This window comes from Morus notabilis, unplaced genomic scaffold, assembly GCF_000414095.1.
Source record: "Morus notabilis unplaced genomic scaffold, ASM41409v2 Scaffold625, whole genome shotgun sequence".
NCBI classification, from domain to species: domain Eukaryota; kingdom Viridiplantae; phylum Streptophyta; class Magnoliopsida; order Rosales; family Moraceae; genus Morus; species Morus notabilis.
In genome coordinates this window covers 190,698-211,860 of record NW_010357688.1, presented here as the reverse complement: position 1 = coordinate 211,860, position 21,163 = coordinate 190,698, and the positions used below count along the sequence as shown (strand labels likewise).

Sequence of the window (21,163 nt, the reverse complement as noted above, 5' to 3'; positions counted from 1 at the left end):
CCAAAATTAAAGGTTCCACGATAAAAATCAAATTCTTAACATATTACAAACTGAATCTAAAAGTAATAACTAATATATAAGTGACAAAAGTTTAAAAACATCAAAATATAAACATAAATTATCATTCCTTATTTATTCCTAATAAGTTCAATTTTTATTGCATGGTTGCACATTAATATGAGGGCGAAGGTGGGGGTGGGGAGTACTTCTTTCATCCCCATCCCGTCATGAATTAGGGAATAGATTTTGTCTTCATCTCTATCCTCATCCTCGATAATTGTCCTCCATTCTTACTCCGTTTGTGATGGGACCCGTCCAGTAGAGAATATTGTCATCTCTATCTCTAATTGAAAATGCAATAATTATTATCAATATATAATTGGTTATAAATAATATCGTATAAAAAAGTATGACTAATGAGTCTCACATTAAGGCAATATTGTCCAGCTCTAGTGGAGATATATTTAGAAATTTTCAAACAGACAACTAGCATTAAGGAAAAAAGATAAACAAAGTAGAGAAATTAAATTGATTGCTGTTGTTAACTTTTGAATTAAAAGAGAAAAATTAATAATGATATCATAATACATAAAATATAATATTCAAGAAAAAACGAGAGCTATTTGAAAAACACACACCTGTAATTTATGATAGGGGTAAAAGCTAGCTAGCTGGCGAGAAGATGTTTGCTTTCATAAAGCAAGCACACCAAAATAAGAGTTCAAATCGAAGTGGTTCTTCTTCTAATCAAATCACAACCAAATAAACCCTCCCTTAGTTAAGAATGGACGAGATAATATTATCAACAAAACTTTTATTGGTCTGCAGCACATCATAAGAGAAATCCATTTAGACTTTGAAATAGAATTGTACTCCTGCAGATTATTAATTTGCATCTTTAATATGGATTTGCTCTATAACTAACTTAATTTGACTAAAGGTCGTCACTTTCGCAGCCTCAATCATTGCTTGTTTATAGTTATAGCTAGCTGTTCTAAACTCGATTAACAGTGTGTTTGATAAAGTGGATAAGATAAATGAAAGAAATTAAAAGAAGGATTTTAGATATGAAAATGGAATTTTGAATTGTTTGGTAGAACGGAAATGAAGAATGAAGAAAAGTGAAAATCTATATGGCCCACCACTTTTTCAACCTTCCAACATTGAAAAAAAAAAGAGGAGGAAAAAAGTTGATAAAGAAATGAAGTGTAAAATAGTTATTTTAACATTAATCATTCATCATATTTTTATGTGTATCAGAGTATTATTGTAAAATACACTATATTTGACATTTTCTTCACTTTTCTTTCTTTTCTACCAAACTACATGAGAGAAAATCCCTATTCTACTATTTTACTTCTTTCACCTAGGTATTTTATTTCTTCTTTCTCCCTCTTTTTTTATCCATCCTACCAGACATAACATAAGGGTCCATTTATTAAAGTTCTTGCTTTTACTTTTGCTTTCAGTTAGTGGAAGAAGAGAAGTAAAAAGTATGAATTTTAATTAGTAAGTGTTTTGAACTATATTTTTAAAAGAGCTTAATAAATGAGTCAAATGGTTTTTAAATTTTCTAAGAAGCAATAAAATCTTAGAATAAAGTTTATAGTTTCATATTTAAACTCTGGTACACGTTTTAAAATCTATTTAAAAGAGTTTTTTTTTAATATTAATCATATTTTGTGGTTTGATTAAAGCTCTTCGGGAGTAGAAGCACACTTAAGGAAATAACTTTTGGTTTGAGAAAACTGAAAACAACTTCTATAAATTAGCTCTACGACACAGATCCTAAAGACAGGTAAAAAGAATATTAGGATAAAACCATGCAGCAGCAAATTAATTAAGCCAGCTAGTAATGCCAATAATTTCACTTAGACATGTATATTAAGAATAACAATGAGCTTTTTTCGGAAAGATAAAGTTTGTAAACACGAATCGTTGCATTCTTTCGGCTAGATATTTCTATTGTAAGCATGTGGTTAATATTAAAAATTTAATGGTCAAAAGAGTACTAATTAATACCAAATAATAACAACATTTTATGATCATGCCACAATATCAGTTTATGGGTCAAAAGAGTACAAATAAAATTAATTGTTAGAGCTGGCCTTTTATGATCATGCCACAATTCTATAACAACAATCGATAGTGGTTCTAGATCAGACTTAAATCATTCAGAAAGAATTATTAAAATGCAAAAGAGCAACTTTGTTCCCATTTATTGGACCCCAATAACTTGATAACATGCCTTGAATTCTCTCCATGATAGATCCATTTCGTCACCGTAAAATTATTCCTTTTTTTTTTTTTTCTGTTTAATAGTCCATACACGATCTCATAATCTTTGTCCACTTTCAGACCTTTTTCCCGACATCTTGTTTGTCGATTCTACCACATAAGTTAATCATCAAATTATGTCAAATTATAGTCAAGCGCCAAAATATGGACTAGCATTAATTCTAGCAAGCAAATATTGCACAAACATATATTTGAAGTATTATTACAAAATGGAAATACACGTGGAACGCATAATTACCTTAAGTTATAGTTATACACAGATATACAGTACTGACAAAAATGTGGAAGATCTTGCCACCATACTATCCAGTATCCACCAACAATCTTAGAATTACGTCACTCAACTACAATAGGACTGAGGTGTTGTTTGGAAAATTTGAATTGACTTATATATATATAGACAAATATGACTTGTATATATGTAGACAAATTCTAAGGATCGGGTCTTGATGGAATTTTGCATAGGAAGCTTCGATCAGGAATGAATGTTGAACAAGTTATATATACATACGTTAGCAAGCCGCCCAAAAGCAGCAATTTTTGCTCTTGTTTTATTTCATCTGATTTTTTTTTTTTTTTTCTAAATGTGATAATGTTATAATTTCTCATGGGGCTCTTGTGGTATTTTTCAACTCCAACAATCGAACTGCTCATCAAATGACATATGTTGTTTTCCATCATAGGGACTAATTATGCTACACAAAGGTAGTTTACGACAATTTTGAGATGTTTTAAACGTCAAGGATTGAAATGAGACTGGTGTAAAGTTTAAAAACCATTTTTGAAATTTAACTTTATTTTTTTGTCTTCCTAATTTGTATTCGATAGGGATTATTAGTATTACTTCTCTTGCGTTTCTACAACTTTTGGAGTACCATTTAAGGAGAAATGCATTTTACAATTACGAAAAATACTTCAACACCATCCTCAAATAGAAGTTCCTCCCTACCCTATAACGCATGCCTCACAAATAGGACTCGCACACTTTCTATTAGTGTGTGATGTTGAATATACTAGAACTAGTGCACTTTAGCATTATTCTATGATTATTTGCTTTTTCAAACACTTCACTCTACATGGGTTTTGTGGCCTTTGCTAGCTTCTTCATCTACCTCTTGACCTTTGGTAGCTCAGAAAAGTCAAAAACCCTTTTGGGCAATTTGCTATGCGTGAAGAGATCAGGTTGGGAAAGGGAATTCTTTCTCTTACATTATGAGTATTTATGATGGCCCGCTTCAAAATAGTTAAGAGCCAACAATCACACTCTCATCACCTTTATCAGTTTGTTTAAATAATCGTCCTTACACATTAATCCACTTTTGTGAATCTGGTTAGTCATTTTCCTAGTCATAAAAATGCGTATATATGTATGTATATATGACGTTCAATTACATCAAAGAAAAAGGAATGTTGAATAACAAAATGTTGTACACCCATATGATAGTGCGTTTGTGTTTTTTAGTTGGAGAGTTTGAAATTATTTGGTGGATTGTGATTCGGCCGTCAGCAAACTAAATCTTAAAATTTCCCAAATGCAGTATCAGATATTGGACCATGTGAAAGGGATTAACTCAAACAAGGATTCTCAAGTCCTAGAATTAACCTTAGATTAGGATGCCACCTTGTATTTGCATTAATTTTGTATTTGTTAGCAATCCCTAACATCTTTTATCCCATAAATGCGTGAAAAATGCACCAATATAGCCGTATAAAACGACTATATTGGTACATTATTTCATACATAATGCATGAAAAAAATGTACCAATATACGTATAGCCGAATAAAACGATTGGGGGAAAAAGAAGCAAATTATTCTAATACAGTTTTCCCATTAGCCTTCAATAATTCTTCTTTAATAATTATTTCCCTATCGACTTGCATTTCCTTGCCACTCAGTGCGCAACAGAATCTTAAAAGTTGACATGCTTTTCATGTGAATGGTATAGGAAATTGAAATCGTTACATATCTCTATATGCCTTGATGTTGAAATGTCATATCCAAAAGTGTGTGTGTGTATATATGTGTGTATATATCTATATATATATATATATATGTTTCTATTTATTCGAGCTAGCTAGGATTCTCCTTGAACAATGACCTTTCATATTTGCCCCTCCATGATAAACGGGAGTACTGATTAGCCTGAAAATTGATGGTAGTATTATTGTACAAGAGAGCGAGAATCAGAGACAACTGGAATACAAAGAGAAAGACAAAGAAATAGACAACTTTCTTCTACCGGAAGATACATATTAATATACACACACATACATACATATATATATATATATATATTGCTAAAATGGTAATACAGGCAAAAATCCAAAAATAACGTTAAACCAAAAATAACGTTACCAGAAACATATGTATTGTAATGTCCCAGAAAATTCATTAATTAATAAGTAAAATTAATTAAGAATTTTTCATGGATGCACGGTTAAATTCCTAAGAAAAAATATGTCCAGAGCTTATAATATTAAATTAATTAAGGATTTGAGAAATTAAATTCTCATCCATAAGCTAAATTTTAGATAAACTTTACCTTATTGCACTTATTAGGCTCATAATAGTGTTGAGGCCTGTTTTTAATGTCATAAAAATAATTCCAAAATTCTCAAATCATAAAACTTGACATGGGATTTTCCAAGAAATCCCATACTTTATATTTTGCTTTAATACTCAACATTCTTATATTCTCTTATTAACGTTTCTCGTAATTAATGCCGAAGTTTAATATTATAAGCTCTGGACATATATTTTCTTAGGGATAATTAAGGCGCAGTCAAAAAAAAATCTTTAATTAATTTTACTTATTAATTATTAGATTAACCGGGACATTACATATATACACGGAGCGTTTCTTTTTTCAGAAAAAGGGTGAAAGATATCCTTGGACTAAAAATCTTAAGAGAATAATAAGTTAAGAACGAGAAAAAATTAGGTAAATGGTCATTTTTTGGGCTATCTTCTTTAATAAATAGTCGAACTTTTTATGTTTTAGATATATGGTTGAACTTTTTATTTTAGGAAAATAACCATCTTTCTACAGTAATTAATCATTTATCATCAATTAACTAATAGTTTATTATTGATAAATCAGTAATTTATTGATTGAGATTGATTAATTACAAACTGATATTGGTTAATCACTATGTTGTTAAAAAACACACGTATATTATTAAAAATTTAAAATAATATTCTTAAAAAACATGGTAACGATTTATATTAAAACATGGATATAATTAACTCATTTTATTGTTACAACTTCCCGTAGTTGAATCAGATTGTCCTTTTTAAACAAATAGCTTCATCTATTTATTTTAAAGAAGAAATTGAAAAGAAAAGAATCAGTTTGACCTCGGATCATGTAAGGAAAAAAAAAGGGATCAATTTTTAGCATTTGAAAACAACCAGAATATACATTGAGGCATATATCAACTTAAAGGAAACAAAAGATGCTACGTAGACAATACATACATTTTACAAGGAGAAACTGATGCTTACTCAGTGGTTTAGAAACACTGAAACTACTTTAATTGAGGCTTTTATTTCTGCTCTAAAAATAGTAAATAATTTTTCTTCCCCTCACGAATACATAAATTAAGCCGTCTTTTTTAATAAAAAAAAAATCCAGTCAAATTCAACGAGAAAAATATAAGTTGACATACCAAAATTCCTCAATTCCTCCATAAAAAAAAAAAAAATCCTCAATTCCACCAATGAATGAATGCCACATCATCTTCAACAATGGTCTTTTTCCTTTCCTTTCCTCAAAAGAAAAAGAAAATTGTTCTAAAAAAAGAAAAAAAAAAAAAACCTAGCATTGCTCAAAACAAATGGTCCTTTTGCCACGTGTCCTTTTCACATGAAAGCGTTAAGCCATGCAGTTAAAAGAAGAAGAAACGGCCTATAACTACTTCCTCTCTCTTCTCTCTCATTTTCAACCAATATTTTTCATAAAAACTTCCTTTTTCGTCAAACTTAAAACATCAGAGAAAAACATGCCGGACACTGAGAGCTCCAACCAAGTAGATGATCATCATAATCGTGATGAAACTACAACCATTGACGACGATCAAGATTACATGATTAATGACAATGATAGCGACGACATTAAGGTTTTTGATAATGTTATGCCAATTAGAGCAAGTAGGGGTAATAACAATGTGTGTGAAATACACAGAGTTTGTATGCCACCTTTTGTGCCAACAAATGAGAAACTGAAGCGACAATTGTTCGAGATATTCTTCCCGGATGATCCACTTTCGGCTTTCAGGAGCCGGACTTTGTACGAGAAGGTGGTGTTGGGAGTTCAGGGCTTGTTCCATGTCTTCCAATGGATGCCTCACTATGATTTTGCCCTCTTCAGATCTGATCTCATTGCTGGAATCACCATTTCCAGTTTGGCAATCCCACAGGTAATTATACAAACATACTAATTTGATTATCATTTCATAATTAATGTATTATGGTATATCTATGAGCATTACAGTACTATATGAATTCGTCCACAAGTGATCATAGCCGCGCACTCGGGGGGCCTACTTTCATGTCGTGGTTAAAGCTTAACATTTTGAATTTTATTTGCGTGTATATAAATCATGAATAATACTAGTGTTGAGCACCGCACACTAATAAAAAATAGACCTTATAGTATAATAGTTGTGTCATGGTTAAGCCTGACATTATTGAGTTTTAATATTATGTGTTTAAGGCATGTTTTTGTTGATTTTCTTCTTTGGTTTTTAATTACAAATCTCTCATGTTTCTTGAGCCTGTCATGACTGTCCATTTTTATGCAAGACCTACTTGAAGTCAATGTGAATTTGCATTTTCTACAGTAAGGAAGGGCCATGATTAAAGCTTAAACTTATGCCTTTTTATTTTTCCCTGTGAATGATAAAATTGAATCTTCAATGAAGCAGCTTTTAATAAGTAATTTGGCTTGGGTATTTAAGAACAGTTATTGTTTTCCATGATTTGCAGGGAATTAACTATGCCAAACTTGCAAATTTGCCTCCAATAATTGGCCTATGTGAGTGTTTATCTTGGAATAATCAGTTATTTCTTTTAGACTTTTCATAGAGGTAGATCTATATAGTTAACTGTAAAGTACTAATCCCAAATTTAACTAATTGTTCAAATTCAATAATATCAGATTCAAGTTTTGTGCCACCATTGTTATATTCGATTCTTGGCTGTTCAAGACATCTGGCCGTGGGTCCCACTTCCACAGCATCTTTGGTGATGGGGACAATGCTAAGCGAAATGGTCTCTTTTGAGACTGAACCAGATCTCCATCTCAGACTTGCCTTCACTGCTACCTTTTTTGCCGGATTGTTTCAAGCTTCTTTGGGTCTTTTTAGGTAACGAATTACCAATATTTCCATATTTGCAAACGCTGGACATTAACACACATAATATATAGCCTGCGAGTTATGGAATTAACATGTGATCACTATCGATCGGCCGTATGAAAAAAAGCTTGCTAAATATTACAGATCGATAGTGATCACAGCTGTAATAGTCTGCGAGTTTTAAAATTAACATGTGAATTCATAATTACTTAAAAAAATTAATACTGCGTATCGTTATTTTAAAGGGAAAAAAAAAAAAGCGAACTTATATTTTAGTTGGGTTCACTACTGTTTTAGGTTAGGTTTCATACTTGATTTTCTGTCAAAGGCAACTTTGCTTGGGTTCATGGCTGGAGTAGCCATCCTTGTGTCCCTCCAGCAGCTTAAAGGATTGTTTGGAATAACTCACTTCACACAACACATGCAGTTGGTTCCTGTTCTGTCCTCAGTTATTAGTGGCAGAAATGAGGTATATAGTTACATATGTACAAAAATATAATATCTTATAATGTGACATGAATTTTGTGTATTTTATGTTGTATTGATATTATGCAATAACTTATAGTATCTTCTTTTTATTCACCTTAAGTTTGTTGTTTTGTCTAGTGGTCTGGCCAAATCATTATAATGGGAATCTGTATGCTGGTATTTTTACTTGGAGCGAGACACATTGTGAGTATTAATTTATCACTTCTGTGTAACTTGTTTTAAATCATCTAAATATTATGACAATTGATTTTTCGACCTGTTAATAATTATCACGTGAAAGTTGACATGTGAAACTGTGATTAGTTAAAATCAATAGTAATGGTTATCTTATTATCATTTCGAGTTAAATTTGGAAGGTAACATAAGATTAATATGGATTGCAATGAATATTTCAGAGCTCAAAAAAACCAAAGCTCTTCTGGATTGCAGCAGCAGCACCACTGGTTTCCATTATTGTATCAACTATTGTAGTGTTTGCCCTTCAAACGAAATTTAAACATGTTCCTAAGGTAAGAATATTACAAGCCAATCTTTCTCTTTCAAGTTTAATGTTATTGCTCATCATTAAAAAAGGACTAAATTAGTGAGGTTTCAAATACCCTTTTAGCATAATTAAATTCAGATAATTTTAATTTCAAAAATATAATCAAATTTAACCGACTAATTCAGTATTGTTGTCAAGCAGATTGGTCGGCTACCAAATGGTGTCAACCCTCCTTCAGCAAACATTCTATACTTTCATCGTGATTCTTACCTTGCTCTTGCTATCGAAACAGGGATTGTAACAGGCCTCTTAGCTCTCACTGTATGTACTTTAATACTCTCCAACCGATTCTATTATCTGTGTATGAAAGTTATCAGTGATTTGCATTGTTTTAGGCCGAGTTGATTATTAATTTTGCAATTATTTTAACGGATAGGTGCAGTGGCAAAGCTAGAAAATATTTTTACGTGGGGGCACTATAAAAAAGTCAGAAATAATTGTTCATCAAACGGGGCGTAATTATATATGTGAACTAATAAGTGGGAGACAATTATAATTTAGCTTATAAAGTGGAAGCACAATTAAAATGTTTAAAATGTGAATAGGGACGTATCCCCACTCACGTGAACGTGACTCCGCCACTGGATAACTGTTATATGTCTTGATTTAGTACCTTGATGAGAATCATGCTTAATGTTGATGCTATAAGGATCAATCTTCAAGATTGATATCCAATGTTTTGCAAAGAAATGATCAAGCAAGTTTTGATATGATATGTCCAAATTACTTTTTTTTTTTTTTTTTAAATTTTATTGTATTTTGCTTGTGCATTGCATCCCATAGGAAGGAGTTGCAGTTGGAAGAACATTTGCTTCCATTCAGAATTATCAACTTGATGGTAACAAAGAAATGATGGCGATCGGTGTGATGAACGTAGCTGGTTCTTGTTGTTCATGTTTCATTACAACAGGTAATCATGCATCTTTAACTCAATTCTGGCAATCAGAGTCAATTTAATCAGCCCTTAATGTCAACCCCTTTTAATCTTGCAAAATTTTGCAGGCTCATTCTCTCGGTCTGCGGTAAATTACAACGCAGGAGCAAGAACAGCGCTTTCAAATGCTATAATGGCGGTGGTTGTCCTTGTGACATTGCTCTTCTTCATGCCACTATTTTCTTACACACCAGATGTGGCATTAGCAGCAATTATCATAATAGCTGTTATTGGATTGATTGACATTAAGGCTGTAATCAATCTGTGGAAGCTTGACAAGCTTGATTTCTTTGCCTGTTTATGTTCTCTTTTTGGTGTTCTGTTCCTCTCTGTGCAGATTGGCCTTGCTATTGCTGTAATACTCTCTTAAACTTAACGCTTTATTACCTTCACTTGCTTCAATTTTGATTGTCAATAATATTTTGATCATTTTCTTTGGGATTTGTAGATTGGAGTGTCAATATTGAAAATCATTTTGCATGTAACGAGACCAAACACTGTGGTATTGGGAAATATTCCAGGCACTCAAATATATCAAAACCTCCATCGTTACAAAAATACAACAAGGATTGCTTACTTTCTCATTCTAGGGATTGAATCTCCAATCTTCTTCACCAATTCAACTTACCTCCAAGAGAGGTAATTAGTAGAAATTTCCACTAAGTCTTTTATTTTTAAACAACTCATGAGTTTATTATAGCAAAATATAAACTGTTGTTTGATCCTTCACTTGTGTTTTCTTTGTTGCAGGATATTAAGATGGATACGGAAAGAGGATGAAAGGATTCAAAGAGACAATGGGTTACCCTTGAAATGCGTAATTTTGGATATGACTGGTATGCAATATATATATATATATTGCATATCTAAATTTAGAGATAGCAAAGTGACATGAAAAGAAAATTAAGCTACTTTAAACTCGTCCTCCATAAGCTTTGAAAAAAGTTTTAAACTAATTCATTATTGTCTTATCCATTTTCAGCTGTCACAGCTATAGATACCTGTGGTCTTGATCTTATAGCTGAACTTAAGAGGACCCTGGGCAAAAAATCTCTTCAGGTAATAATAGGATATTAGCCAACTAAAGTCTTCACTTATTTTGTTGGATCGTTCTCCCCTGCGGCCCCGCCTTATAGGGTCGTTTCCAACTATATTTTGAATTTTGAATTAGTCTTACTTAACCACTTTTATTAGAATTCTCGTTAAAAATAGACAGAAAATGTGATTATTAAGTGTGTCATCAGTCATGTGATCTTTTTGCGTTTATTTTTAACGGATATTCTAACATAAGGGATCAAAAATAGGACTAATTTAAAATTTATGGATCAAATGAGAGTTTTTAAAGTCTAAAAAGTAAAGTGAGGTGAAATTGTTTTTTTTTTTTTTTTTTTTTTGGTACCAAAAACATGTACATCATATGCGCATGTTTGATTTGGTCTGCTCATTATAACTATACTTTTTTTGTTAGTTTGTTTTGGTGAATCCTGTTGCAACTGTGATGGAGAAGCTCCACCGTTCAAACATCTTGGAATCATTTGAATCAAAAGGACTTTATTTGACGGTAGAAGAAGCAGTTACGGACATATCATTGTCATGGGAACCTTAAACGTGAAAAGCCATGCATGATCTTAATTGATCTGCAGGTTGTCACTAACAATTGGCTGTACTTGGAATTATGCAAATACTTCAGCAATAAGGCAAAAGCGAACTTCGAATATAAAAGACAAGGAATTTTGTAAACATAGTATACACTTGGCAGCAATTGACATTATACAATCACACTTACAGGTCCTTGAAAGGTTGTACCAATGAAACAGGATTGCTAGTACATAACGACTGATATTATTATTATTATTATTATTATTATTATTATTATTATTATTCAATCCTAGTTCAAAAGTACCTACACAATAGAATACATGAGATTAAATACACAACACATTGTCACTCTCTCGATAATCATACAAGTGTTAGGACTAATAAAAGGAACAAAGCAAACTTGACATATAACTAGTCGCCAGGACATTGAATGGATAAACAGAATTTGTTTAAGAAACAAGAATATTAAAACATTCTTTTATGTAGAAACGAACCATTAATTAATATCATTGCCAAATAATCCTTATTAGACTGCACTAATGCTTGCCACCACCACCAATGCCTCCACCAAAACCTCCACCTCCTCCACCACCAATGCCTCCACCAAAACCTCCTCCTCCACCACCACCAAAACCTCCCCCGAACCCTCCGCCGGTGCCACCGCCTATTCCTTTCCCAATGCCTCCACCAAACCCACCGCCGCCACCAATACCTCCCCCCGAACCACCACCCCCACCTTTGCCAACACCTCCACCAACTCCTCCACCAGCACCGCCACCTACTCCCCCGCCAGCACCCGCACCGCCACCTATTCCTCCACCACCACCCACTCCTTTGCCAATGCCGCCTCCAATCCCTCCACCACCACCAATTCCACCACCGGAACCTCCACCGACTCCTCCACCACCACCAAGTCCTTTGCCAATGCCTCCTCCAACCCCCCCACCAGCACCACCACCGACTCCTCCACCGCCACCTATTCCACCATTTTTTTTTCCCCCACCGCCCCCCCCCCCGCTCCCTACTCCACCGGCACCTCCACCAGCACCACCTCCTTTGCCAATGCCTCCTCCAACCCCTCCACCAGCACCACCACCGACTCCTCCACCGCTACCTATTCCACCAGCACCACCGGCACCTCCACCAGCACCACCTCCTTTGCCAATGCCTCCTCCAACCCCTCCACCAGCACCACCACCGACTCCTCCACCGCTACCTATTCCACCAGCACCACCTCCTTTGCCAATGCCGCCTCCAATCCCTCCACCAGCACCACCACCGGTTCCTCTACCGACTCCTCCACCGCCACCTCCTCCTTTGCCAATGCCTCCACCAGCACCACCACCGGCTCCTCTACCAACTCCTCCACCGCCACCTATTCCACCAGCAGCACCTCCACCTCCACCGCCGCCTTTGCCAATGCCTCCTCCAAGTCCTCCTCCACCCCCACCCCCACCAATCCCTCCCCCGGAACCTCCCACTCCTTTGCCAATACCACCACCTTTATGATGCTTTTTGTCTTTTTTCTTGTGGTGCTTTCCACCGCCAGCCCCGCCACCGCCACCAATCCCTCCACCGCCACCAACCCCACCACCACCGCCAATCCCTCCACCACCTCCTCCGCCTACTCCACCGCCCCCACCACCACCTTTCCCAATGCAATCAGGCTTTCCCAAACCCAACCCAGGTTTGGATCCGTAACCCAAACTATAACCGTACCCTTTCCCCAGACTAAAAGAATGCCCAAAGCTCAACCCTTTCCCGCCGCCACCCCACCCGCCCGGAAAACCATCAAAAAACCACTTCGGCTTCTTCACTGCCCCACCCTTATTGTCCTCCACCTTTCTAATTCCTTCACCGCTTTCCACACAAGCCACAAGCAAAGCAGCCCACAAAACCACACTCACAAACTTTCCCGCCATCATCAAACAAATACTACAAAGCACAGCATAAAGCTACACGTAAACTCACAATACCATGAAACTCTCAGATGAGCCATGACTCTATTTATAATCACTTGAAGAGACCACGAATTTTTTGTCTGTGAATAAAGTAAATCAGAATAACTGCTAATATCGTTGGAAGTTGGGAGAGTATAGTAGTCTGTAATTGCTTATATATATGTATGTATGTATGTATTTATATAGCTTTAAAATAGGCAGGCCAGCTCGATTACATGCTCGTTTACGTGATTGGGTCAACTCACATTATGGTCTGCGTGACTTTCCCATGCATCTATCTCTCTTTCCCGTTGGTGTCATTAATAATTTTCTTGAGAACCGAACGACATTAATGGAGTGCGGGGCATAATCGGCATGCAAAGGTAAAAATGGGCCACGCTAGCTGCTGATCCCTTTGCATGGGAAGCTACGAGGATGCCTATGAATATATATGTATATATTTATATATATATGCGTGATGGGTTTCTTACCACAACATGAATGTGAAACTGTAGGCTGTAGCGATTGGCTCAGTTGCGTATCCCACGGGCAAGTGCAACAATATTGTTTAATGTTTAATGTTGTTTTTGTTTATCGATAATTTGTTTTTGGCTTTTTATATTTTCATGGGATATCTTTGATACTTTTTTATACGAATATAAATAAAATAATAGTTCTCTCATGAAAGGGGAAAAATTACACACATATACTATGAAGTTGCCAAGAGAAAGGTATTATTAAAAACTAACTTTTCTTACGTATTTAGTATATACACTGTATATCAAGGAAGAGAAATGAAAATATATGCATTTATGAAATTACCATTTTATTTTTAGTTGGTTTTTCTTTAATAGCGAGAAACAATAAAGTAAATTTGACGCTATATATAGTGTAATTTTCTTCCTTATTAATTTTTACATTATGATCTAATTAAATAAATAATTAGTTTCATCCAATATTTTATATCCCTTTGAGGTTTTTTAGACTTGGATGCCTCACCTAATTATTTTCCTCCTCTAATATTTTCTACCAAATAATCATAAGTCGGGCAATTAACTTTTTTCCAGCAAAAAAAAAAAAAAAAAAAAAAAAAAAAAACAAACAAACAAACGATAGCAACCTTTTGTAAATCAAACACGTTATTTGAAAACATAAACGACGTGGGTACTTTATAATCAAAAGACAACATGTCGTCATTTGACAATTGACATAGACGACAACAATTGACAATAATAATAGCTACTAAAACTATGAGATAGACGACATGAAGTTTTTCTTTAAACGACAATCAAAACTATGATATATACGACATGAAGTTTTTCCGGAATAGAACGACAAACTTTACACATAAAACGACAAGTAGTACTTTTTTGTCCTTTCATTCGTAGAGTAGTACTTTTTCTTTTTGGTGGAACTGAAGAGTAGTACTTTTCATTGTACGATGGCGGTACTTTTTACATGATGTTAATAAAAATAAGGGAAATGTTACGATACCGAATCTCTCTTGTCCGCATCGGTAGGGAATTTTTGGTCCATTGAATGTCAATCCAGGGGTTAAAAATTAAGTAAGCTCATCATTAGATAGATGAGCCATGTACACTAGATCACATAAATGAAAAAGAAAAAAAAAGCTACAGATTCATTGAGTGGACGTCTGAATAATGATTCAGAATCATGATCAATTTACGTGTGTTTTTTATGAGAGAAAATATTATAGCGAACCACGAACTATTATTCGAATCAGGGTATGAATCCTCCAACCAAACAACCCATGAATGTCACTGGGAAGGGGCTTGCCAAATATGAAAATGACCTCATCACCGAGGAGGTGGTGGGGTCGCCTCCGGTGACCTCAAATCGCGATGGTGGGTAACCAAGAGATTCTGCAGAAAATCTCAAACGTCATTATTGTGATTGTCGCGACCCATCACAATGGCAACAAGGTCGCAATCTCGCCACAACCCATGGCAACGACGGTCGCGACCCATCACAACGGCGACATAGGTCGTGATCTAGTCGCAACAGGGTCGCGCTGCCGGAGGTCATAGTCGAGATTCCTATCACAACAGGGTCGCGCTGACGGAGATCACAATTGAGATTCCTGTCACAATAGGGTCGCGCCGACGGAGGTTGCAGTCGAGATTCCTATCACAACAGGGTCGTAGTTGGATGGGCAGGTTTTGGTGTGACTAGACGGAACCTATGGGGCATATTCTGGCACGACAGGGATGTGGGGGAGATGCCTGATTTTTTTTTTCGCGCATCTATTGAGACATTCTTTTTTACTTTTTATACACATATTCTTAATCTATCTCTCATTCTACTTGTTATATTCTTTTTAAAATTTCAATAAAGTCCCTACAATTAAAACCCCTAATTCTATTTTTCACACGCACGTTCTTAAATCACCCTCGTCATACTTATTACACCTCTTTTAAAATTTAAACAAAAAAATCCTTACAACTAAATTGTATTGTTCTTACCTTTGTTTCATCCATCCACAATCAAATTTATCCTTTTCTTCTTTTAGATTTTTTTCATATACGTGAAACGAAATTGCCGACAACCATATAATAGATTAATTGATTATCTCTTGTCAGATTAATGGTAGATTAAAACGAAAACCAAATTAAATCCCAAAAATTATGTATTCAGGTTAGCTATGGCATGTATAACTTCATTACTCATTTGAAGAAGTAACGGTCTCCCAAACTTGAGCTAAGTTTCTTTTGTCTTCTACGGAAAAGATTAATATGTCTTCTACAGAGAAAATCCTAATTGTATATTTTTCTTGTTTCGATTGAGAGCAGATTTATATTTTCGCCTAAAAAGCAGTGGTACCAAATTCCAAGTTTACTCAGCTTAATTTTTGTTTTGCTACTGTTACTCAACATAATTAAATAATAACAAAAATACATGGGACATTTTCCTTTCAAATAATTCTTTTTCCATTAGAAATATTGTTCAATTATTCTAAGATATATGTTTCATAAAACTTTTTACTAATCACGAATTTTTCAAAACTAATGATCCGTGATCATCAAGAATTGAATGAAAAAAAAAGTGTTTTTAAAAAAATTTAACTACGTATCTTTTTTGGAGAGAGCCTTTCACATTGAAATAAAAGTAGGCACAATAATCTTTAGAAGGCAATATTTTTTCTTTTCAATGAGGGGTGTGTATGAGTTTTTTTTTTTTTTTAATATTATTGCCTTTAAAAGTGATTTTATTGATGGATAATTTAATAATATTAAAAATGAGTGTGTGAAAAGTAAAAAATGGTGTCTCATGCATGCACTTTTTTTTTTATATTTTTCATTTTTATTAATTATTAGTTTAGAAAGGGTTATAAGCAAATGTGGTTGGGTCTATTTTTGTCTCTATGGGAACGCGATCTTCAACCATTAACTTGAATCGGACGGTCTAAAATCTTTGTTATCAATAGCAAACATAGGGGTACGTGCTGTAGTCATGCCCTAAAAATAAATAAATAAACAATTAAACTTAATCAGGAACGACATTTCGTTTCACCATGACCTTCATTTTCCTGTTTTTCTTCTCAGCACCTCTCCAGCTTTCAATCAATTTCGTCTCTCAAATTTCTGCAAAACCCTAAATTCAAAATTCCCAATTTCAGCACAAATTCCAGAGAATCCTCAGCTTCTTTAATCGAATCTCCACAATTCAGCCTCCATTGATTTGAAATTCGGTGCTTCTTTGAGCTCTGATTCAGTTTCAGAGATGGACGGCATTGAAGACGACGATTCAAGGTACTCTCGCAAATCTTACCCTCTAAACTTCTCAAACCCTAGAAAGCTTCGCACCCGAGACAACATCCCTTACGCTGGCCCAATCCCGACTCGCTACGAAGAAAAAGACGACGAGGACGAGGAATTGGACGAGCTCGACGAAGAAATGGACCGACAAGACGACGAGGAATTCGTCGATTTCGAGAGGCATCCGAAGAAGCGGAAGGTGAAGAATTTTGTTCCGAGCTTCGAGTTCGCGCCTAGGGCTAAGTCCTCTTACGGAGTTCGGAGTTTGGGGGTCGAAAAGGATTGGACCGAGCGCGCGGTTTTCGTGCTCTTGGAGGTTTGGGGCAATATGTTTGTTCAATTGGGAAGGAGGAGCTTGAGGTTCGAGGATTGGCAAGAGGTGTCGGAGAAAGTTGCCGAGGTTTCGAAGATATCGAGGACGGAGATGCAGTGCAGAAACATGTTGGATAGTTTGAAGAGGAAGTACAAGAAAGAGAAGGCGAGAATGGATGAATTGGGTTTGAAGTCGAGCAAATGGGCTTATTTCAAGAAGATGGATATTTTGATGGCCTCGCCGGCGAGGCAGAACCACGGGCTCGCCTGTGGGGTGGATTCCGGCGAGTTCGTGTTTGCGAATACGCGAGTTTACTTGGACCGGTCGAACAGGTTCGATGAGATGAGGGACAGTCCCGTCGAGTCGGAGAATTCAGATGAGGAAGATGATAATGGGAATGATTCCGATGGGCTTCCTCCGAGGAGGGTGAGAAGTGGTGGTGGTGGTAATGGAGAGTCGTCTTCATCGTTTCGGGTGTTGGCGGATTCGATTCAGAAGTTTGGAGAGATTTATGGGAAGATTGAGAGCAATAAGAGGCAGCAGATGATGGAGTTGGAGAACATGAGAAGAGACTTTTATAGGGAGTTGGAGCTGCAGAAGAAGCAGATTCTGGAGAGGACGCAAGCTGAAATTGCAAAAATACAGGAGAATGATGATGAGGATGAAGATGGTGTTGATGATAGTGATGATAGTGGTGATTCTGCTGAGGACCTCAGCGAGTGATGTGGGTAAGTTTCTTATGTATGTTTCCATACCAGAGCTTCGTTAGCATATTGAATTGCCTGCAGTGTTTTCTTTCGTAGGGCATTATGTTTTTGCTTTGTTTGTTTGTTGTCGTAATTGCGTAATAGTAGGTTGGCTTCCATTGATAATTGTTAACTTTTGTATTGTGTTGTTGATTCTGATTGGTTTATAACAAGTTGTTCCATATGATCTTTCTTTTACTACAATTCATGAACTTAAAAAGATTGACTTGTTACTCTTGTTGATATTTTGTTTCATGGTATTATCCTCCGATCGTGTTTGCTTATGAAACTCCCTCGTTTCCATGTGGTATATCATTAACTAATTGTTTAGCTGGTTTGTTAGAATTTACTGAGCTACATACATAAGTTCAGAATGTGGAATGAATCGTGGCATAATTCATCGTAGTCTATTTCTTTCTTTAGTTCCGTACAGCTTTCTTATTGCTCTTGTTAGTACTACCCGCCTCCTTAAAGTTTAGTTATTGTTCCTTATGTTCTGGTGGTCTAGAGTTTTTATTATCACACCCAAGTCTGTGTTTCATTTGAATTTAAAGGCTTTTGATCATTGTTTTCCTTTCTGCAATTTGCCTTGTTTGTATTTGAACTCAATCTTTTAAGTCCTATATATGAACGCCATAGTTACGCATGTTTAGTTGTTGACATTTATTTACATATCAGGATGTTGCTAATGCTACCTTAATAGGGGTTTTTTTTTAAGGTAATAGGTTGATTTTTAGAATATGCATTGCTGGCAATCTTTTTATTTTTATGCATTTTTGTTTATTTGTTTATTTATTTACTTGAAGGTAATAATTGTTTTTCTTATTCCTTTTTGCCGCCTTGTTTACTCATATCAGGGTCTGGAGTGGTGCGAAACTTGGTGGCATCTAAGTCTGCTCCAACTGAAATGGCAAAAGAAGCATCTGCTCTGAGCTCAAGAAAGGGTTTGCTTACTGAAGATTTTTTTGGAAGTTTGAGTTCTTATGCAATGTGCTTTTATTGGGGCTTTGGCCTTGGCAACGAGCCAATGAGAGTACATCCCTTTTGAAAAATATGTAGCATATATGCCTTTTGTCTTTGCCATTTGTTGTATTTGCCCTCACTCAATTCATGTCCTAAAATTTAGACGATTCTTAATTGTACAACTTAAATAAGTATCGACAACAGATTTCTCGTCTTTTTTTCTTTTCCTCCCAATTTTTGCCCTACCCGGAGAATTGCTTCCATTTTCCTACTAGTTAAGAAAAATGAGAAGAAAATAATAAGTAGACTTTCTCATGCTTGTTCCTCGAGGGACAATTGGTATATAGCAAATCTTAAGATGGTGGTGGGTAACGGGAATGGGCTTGTTTGGTACAAAAATTATAAAATTTTTTAAAGAAGAGTCAATCTCATGAAATTCAATTTACCTTATTTTAGAGTAATCTGAATCTCACCTAACAAGGTATCATTCAAATGTCTGAGAATCTCATTGCCATGAAAAACACATTAAAAATATTAGCAAATCTCATTGTTACGAAAAACACATTAAACATATCAGCAGCCAACCACCGTATGCCGTCATGGTGACCAGTGTTCAACCACCATATACCGTCACGGTAATCAGTGTTCACCTCGCCGGAAGTCTGATCCTCACGGTCGATCCACAAAATATGAGTGTAGAAAAAGTGCGTACCATCTATCTAGTGCTAGAGAAACCTGGGCAAAGTCTTATATTCTCTCATCTCTTCTCTCCCCGTGTGGTACAAGACATTTATTATGCACATGTAAAAACACTTCGCATTGGAGATTATCATACACTAACAAGATTACTAGCGGGATGAAAATTCATAGATTCATGATAACGTGTAAATGATACTTGGACCAAATGTATCAATCATTAAAAGATTTACAAGCATAATAGAACACAACATTCATGACCGTGTCAAAAACAAGCACCAAAGAGTACATTGAAACCAACACAGGACCTTCCCACAAGTTAATCCCCTTGCACATCCTAAACTCAAACACACATTCAACGAGTCTAAGCCCCATGTTGCTCAACAACGCCATGATCAAAGCCGTTTGTCGCCTTCCTTCCATGAGCGTCTTGGCCCTTAGTAAAGTCTCAAATCCGTAACATTCTCCCTCCAGTACTGATATCACTCTAGCCATATTCCCCACGACCATGACATGCGCAAATGCCACACAAAAAGGTATTCCTAAGAACCCGAGGACACCCCAGAATCCCAACACTTCCGAGCAAATACCGCACATATGTAGTATCTTCGGTACTATTGCAAGATTGACAACCAAAACTCCAATTAGGCCAAGAACAATGAGGGATTCCCAGAAGGTTGTATGGAGGAGCTTGATCCATGAAACCCCACTTCTGATTAGCAATCTTCTGCCGTCAAGGTTGATTCCATTGTAACTATCGGAAACAGCTTGGACGGTTGCAGCTTTCCCAAGAAGAGAGAATGTGGTGGATAAAGGAAAGCATATGATGATATGAAGCATGGTTTTGGAGAGCAGTTTAGGCAGTGGATAGCCAAACAAGTTGTGGGTGGCAGTACTGAATATTTGCGGAAAATGGTGGATGAGAAAGTGTGAGCAGAAGAGCGAGATGGGAAGAGGTGAGAAGAGGAAGACAGAGATGGAATGGAACTGAGTTGGATGAAGAAGAATTACTCTCATGGATTCTTTGAAGATCTGAGCTGTGTTCATCAAATACATTGTATCAAGAACTTGTGTTGTTCTTCTTGCCATAGTGTGAAAAAAGAAAAGAAAAAGAAAGTGGAATAGAGATGAATGTGAATGTTGATTTCAATTGGAAAAATGAAGGCTTGTGAATAAGAATTAACATGGGTTTTGGGTTGCTTACACTCTAATATATTATAATTGAAGTAGTTTGTTTTAAGAGTGGTCATATCATGGTAAAGGTTATGGCTCTACTCTGTGGGATAGAATATATTATTATTAGTACTATTTTGGATGGGAATGCTTTCTATGTGGCCTGTGGGTTATATTTTAAAGCTATCAATCATGGTGAGCGTGGAATGTCTGTTGAAAAAGAGAAATTTTCTGGCAGAAATCAATACGGAATCTCATGGATAAAACTACATTGTATTTGTACATTTCTTTAGGAGGAACAAAGTTAATTCTCTCTCTCTCTCTCTCTCTCCC

The 21,163-nt window shown here is 35.7% G+C and overlaps 4 protein-coding genes across 4 annotated transcripts; 3 read left to right on the top strand and 1 right to left on the bottom strand.

Annotated features, from left to right (window-relative positions):
• The first annotated feature begins 6,301 nt into the window (after positions 1-6,301).
• On the top strand, positions 6,302-11,230 carry LOC21403710 (probable sulfate transporter 3.4). The gene is made up of 13 exons (XM_024173914.1): positions 6,302-6,718; positions 7,287-7,335; positions 7,459-7,666; positions 7,955-8,126; positions 8,264-8,329; positions 8,542-8,655; positions 8,832-8,951; positions 9,474-9,600; positions 9,693-9,979; positions 10,073-10,263; positions 10,375-10,460; positions 10,607-10,683; positions 11,093-11,230. The coding sequence occupies exons 1-13, from the start codon at positions 6,302-6,304 to the stop codon at positions 11,228-11,230; spliced, it is 2,052 nt and encodes a 683-aa protein (XP_024029682.1).
• Positions 11,231-11,781: 551 nt separating this feature from the next.
• Positions 11,782-12,732, top strand: LOC112094018 (basic proline-rich protein-like). The gene has a single exon (XM_024173908.1). The coding sequence runs from the start codon at positions 11,782-11,784 to the stop codon at positions 12,730-12,732; it is 951 nt and encodes a 316-aa protein (XP_024029676.1).
• Positions 12,733-16,709: 3,977 nt separating this feature from the next.
• Positions 16,710-18,909, top strand: LOC21403708 (trihelix transcription factor ASIL1). Its single transcript, XM_010090543.2, has 2 exons — positions 16,710-17,980; positions 18,856-18,909. The coding sequence occupies exon 1, from the start codon at positions 16,905-16,907 to the stop codon at positions 17,973-17,975; it is 1,071 nt and encodes a 356-aa protein (XP_010088845.1). The 5' UTR covers positions 16,710-16,904; the 3' UTR covers positions 17,976-17,980; positions 18,856-18,909.
• Positions 18,910-19,870: 961 nt separating this feature from the next.
• Positions 19,871-20,746, bottom strand: LOC21403707. The gene has a single exon (XM_010090542.2). The coding sequence runs from the start codon at positions 20,744-20,746 to the stop codon at positions 19,871-19,873; it is 876 nt and encodes a 291-aa protein (XP_010088844.2).
• Between the last annotated feature and the right edge of the window lie 417 nt (positions 20,747-21,163).

What these genes read in the sequence shown, in the direction of transcription:
- LOC21403710 (XM_024173914.1), top strand. Translation starts at nt 6,302, where the DNA reads ATGCCGGACACTGAGAGCTCCAACCAAGTAGATGATCATCATAATCGT. An exon ending in AATTTAAACATGTTCCTAAG is followed by an intron (nt 8,656 to 8,831) that starts GTAAGAATATTA and finishes GTTGTCAAGCAG; the next exon opens with ATTGGTCGGCTACCAAATGG. An exon ending in AGATTGGCCTTGCTATTGCT is followed by an intron (nt 9,980 to 10,072) that starts GTAATACTCTCT and finishes TGGGATTTGTAG; the next exon opens with ATTGGAGTGTCAATATTGAA.
- LOC112094018 (XM_024173908.1), top strand. Translation starts at nt 11,782, where the DNA reads ATGCCTCCACCAAAACCTCCACCTCCTCCACCACCAATGCCTCCACCA.
- LOC21403708 (XM_010090543.2), top strand. Translation starts at nt 16,905, where the DNA reads ATGGACGGCATTGAAGACGACGATTCAAGGTACTCTCGCAAATCTTAC.
- LOC21403707 (XM_010090542.2), bottom strand. Translation starts at nt 20,746, where the DNA reads ATGGCAAGAAGAACAACACAAGTTCTTGATACAATGTATTTGATGAAC.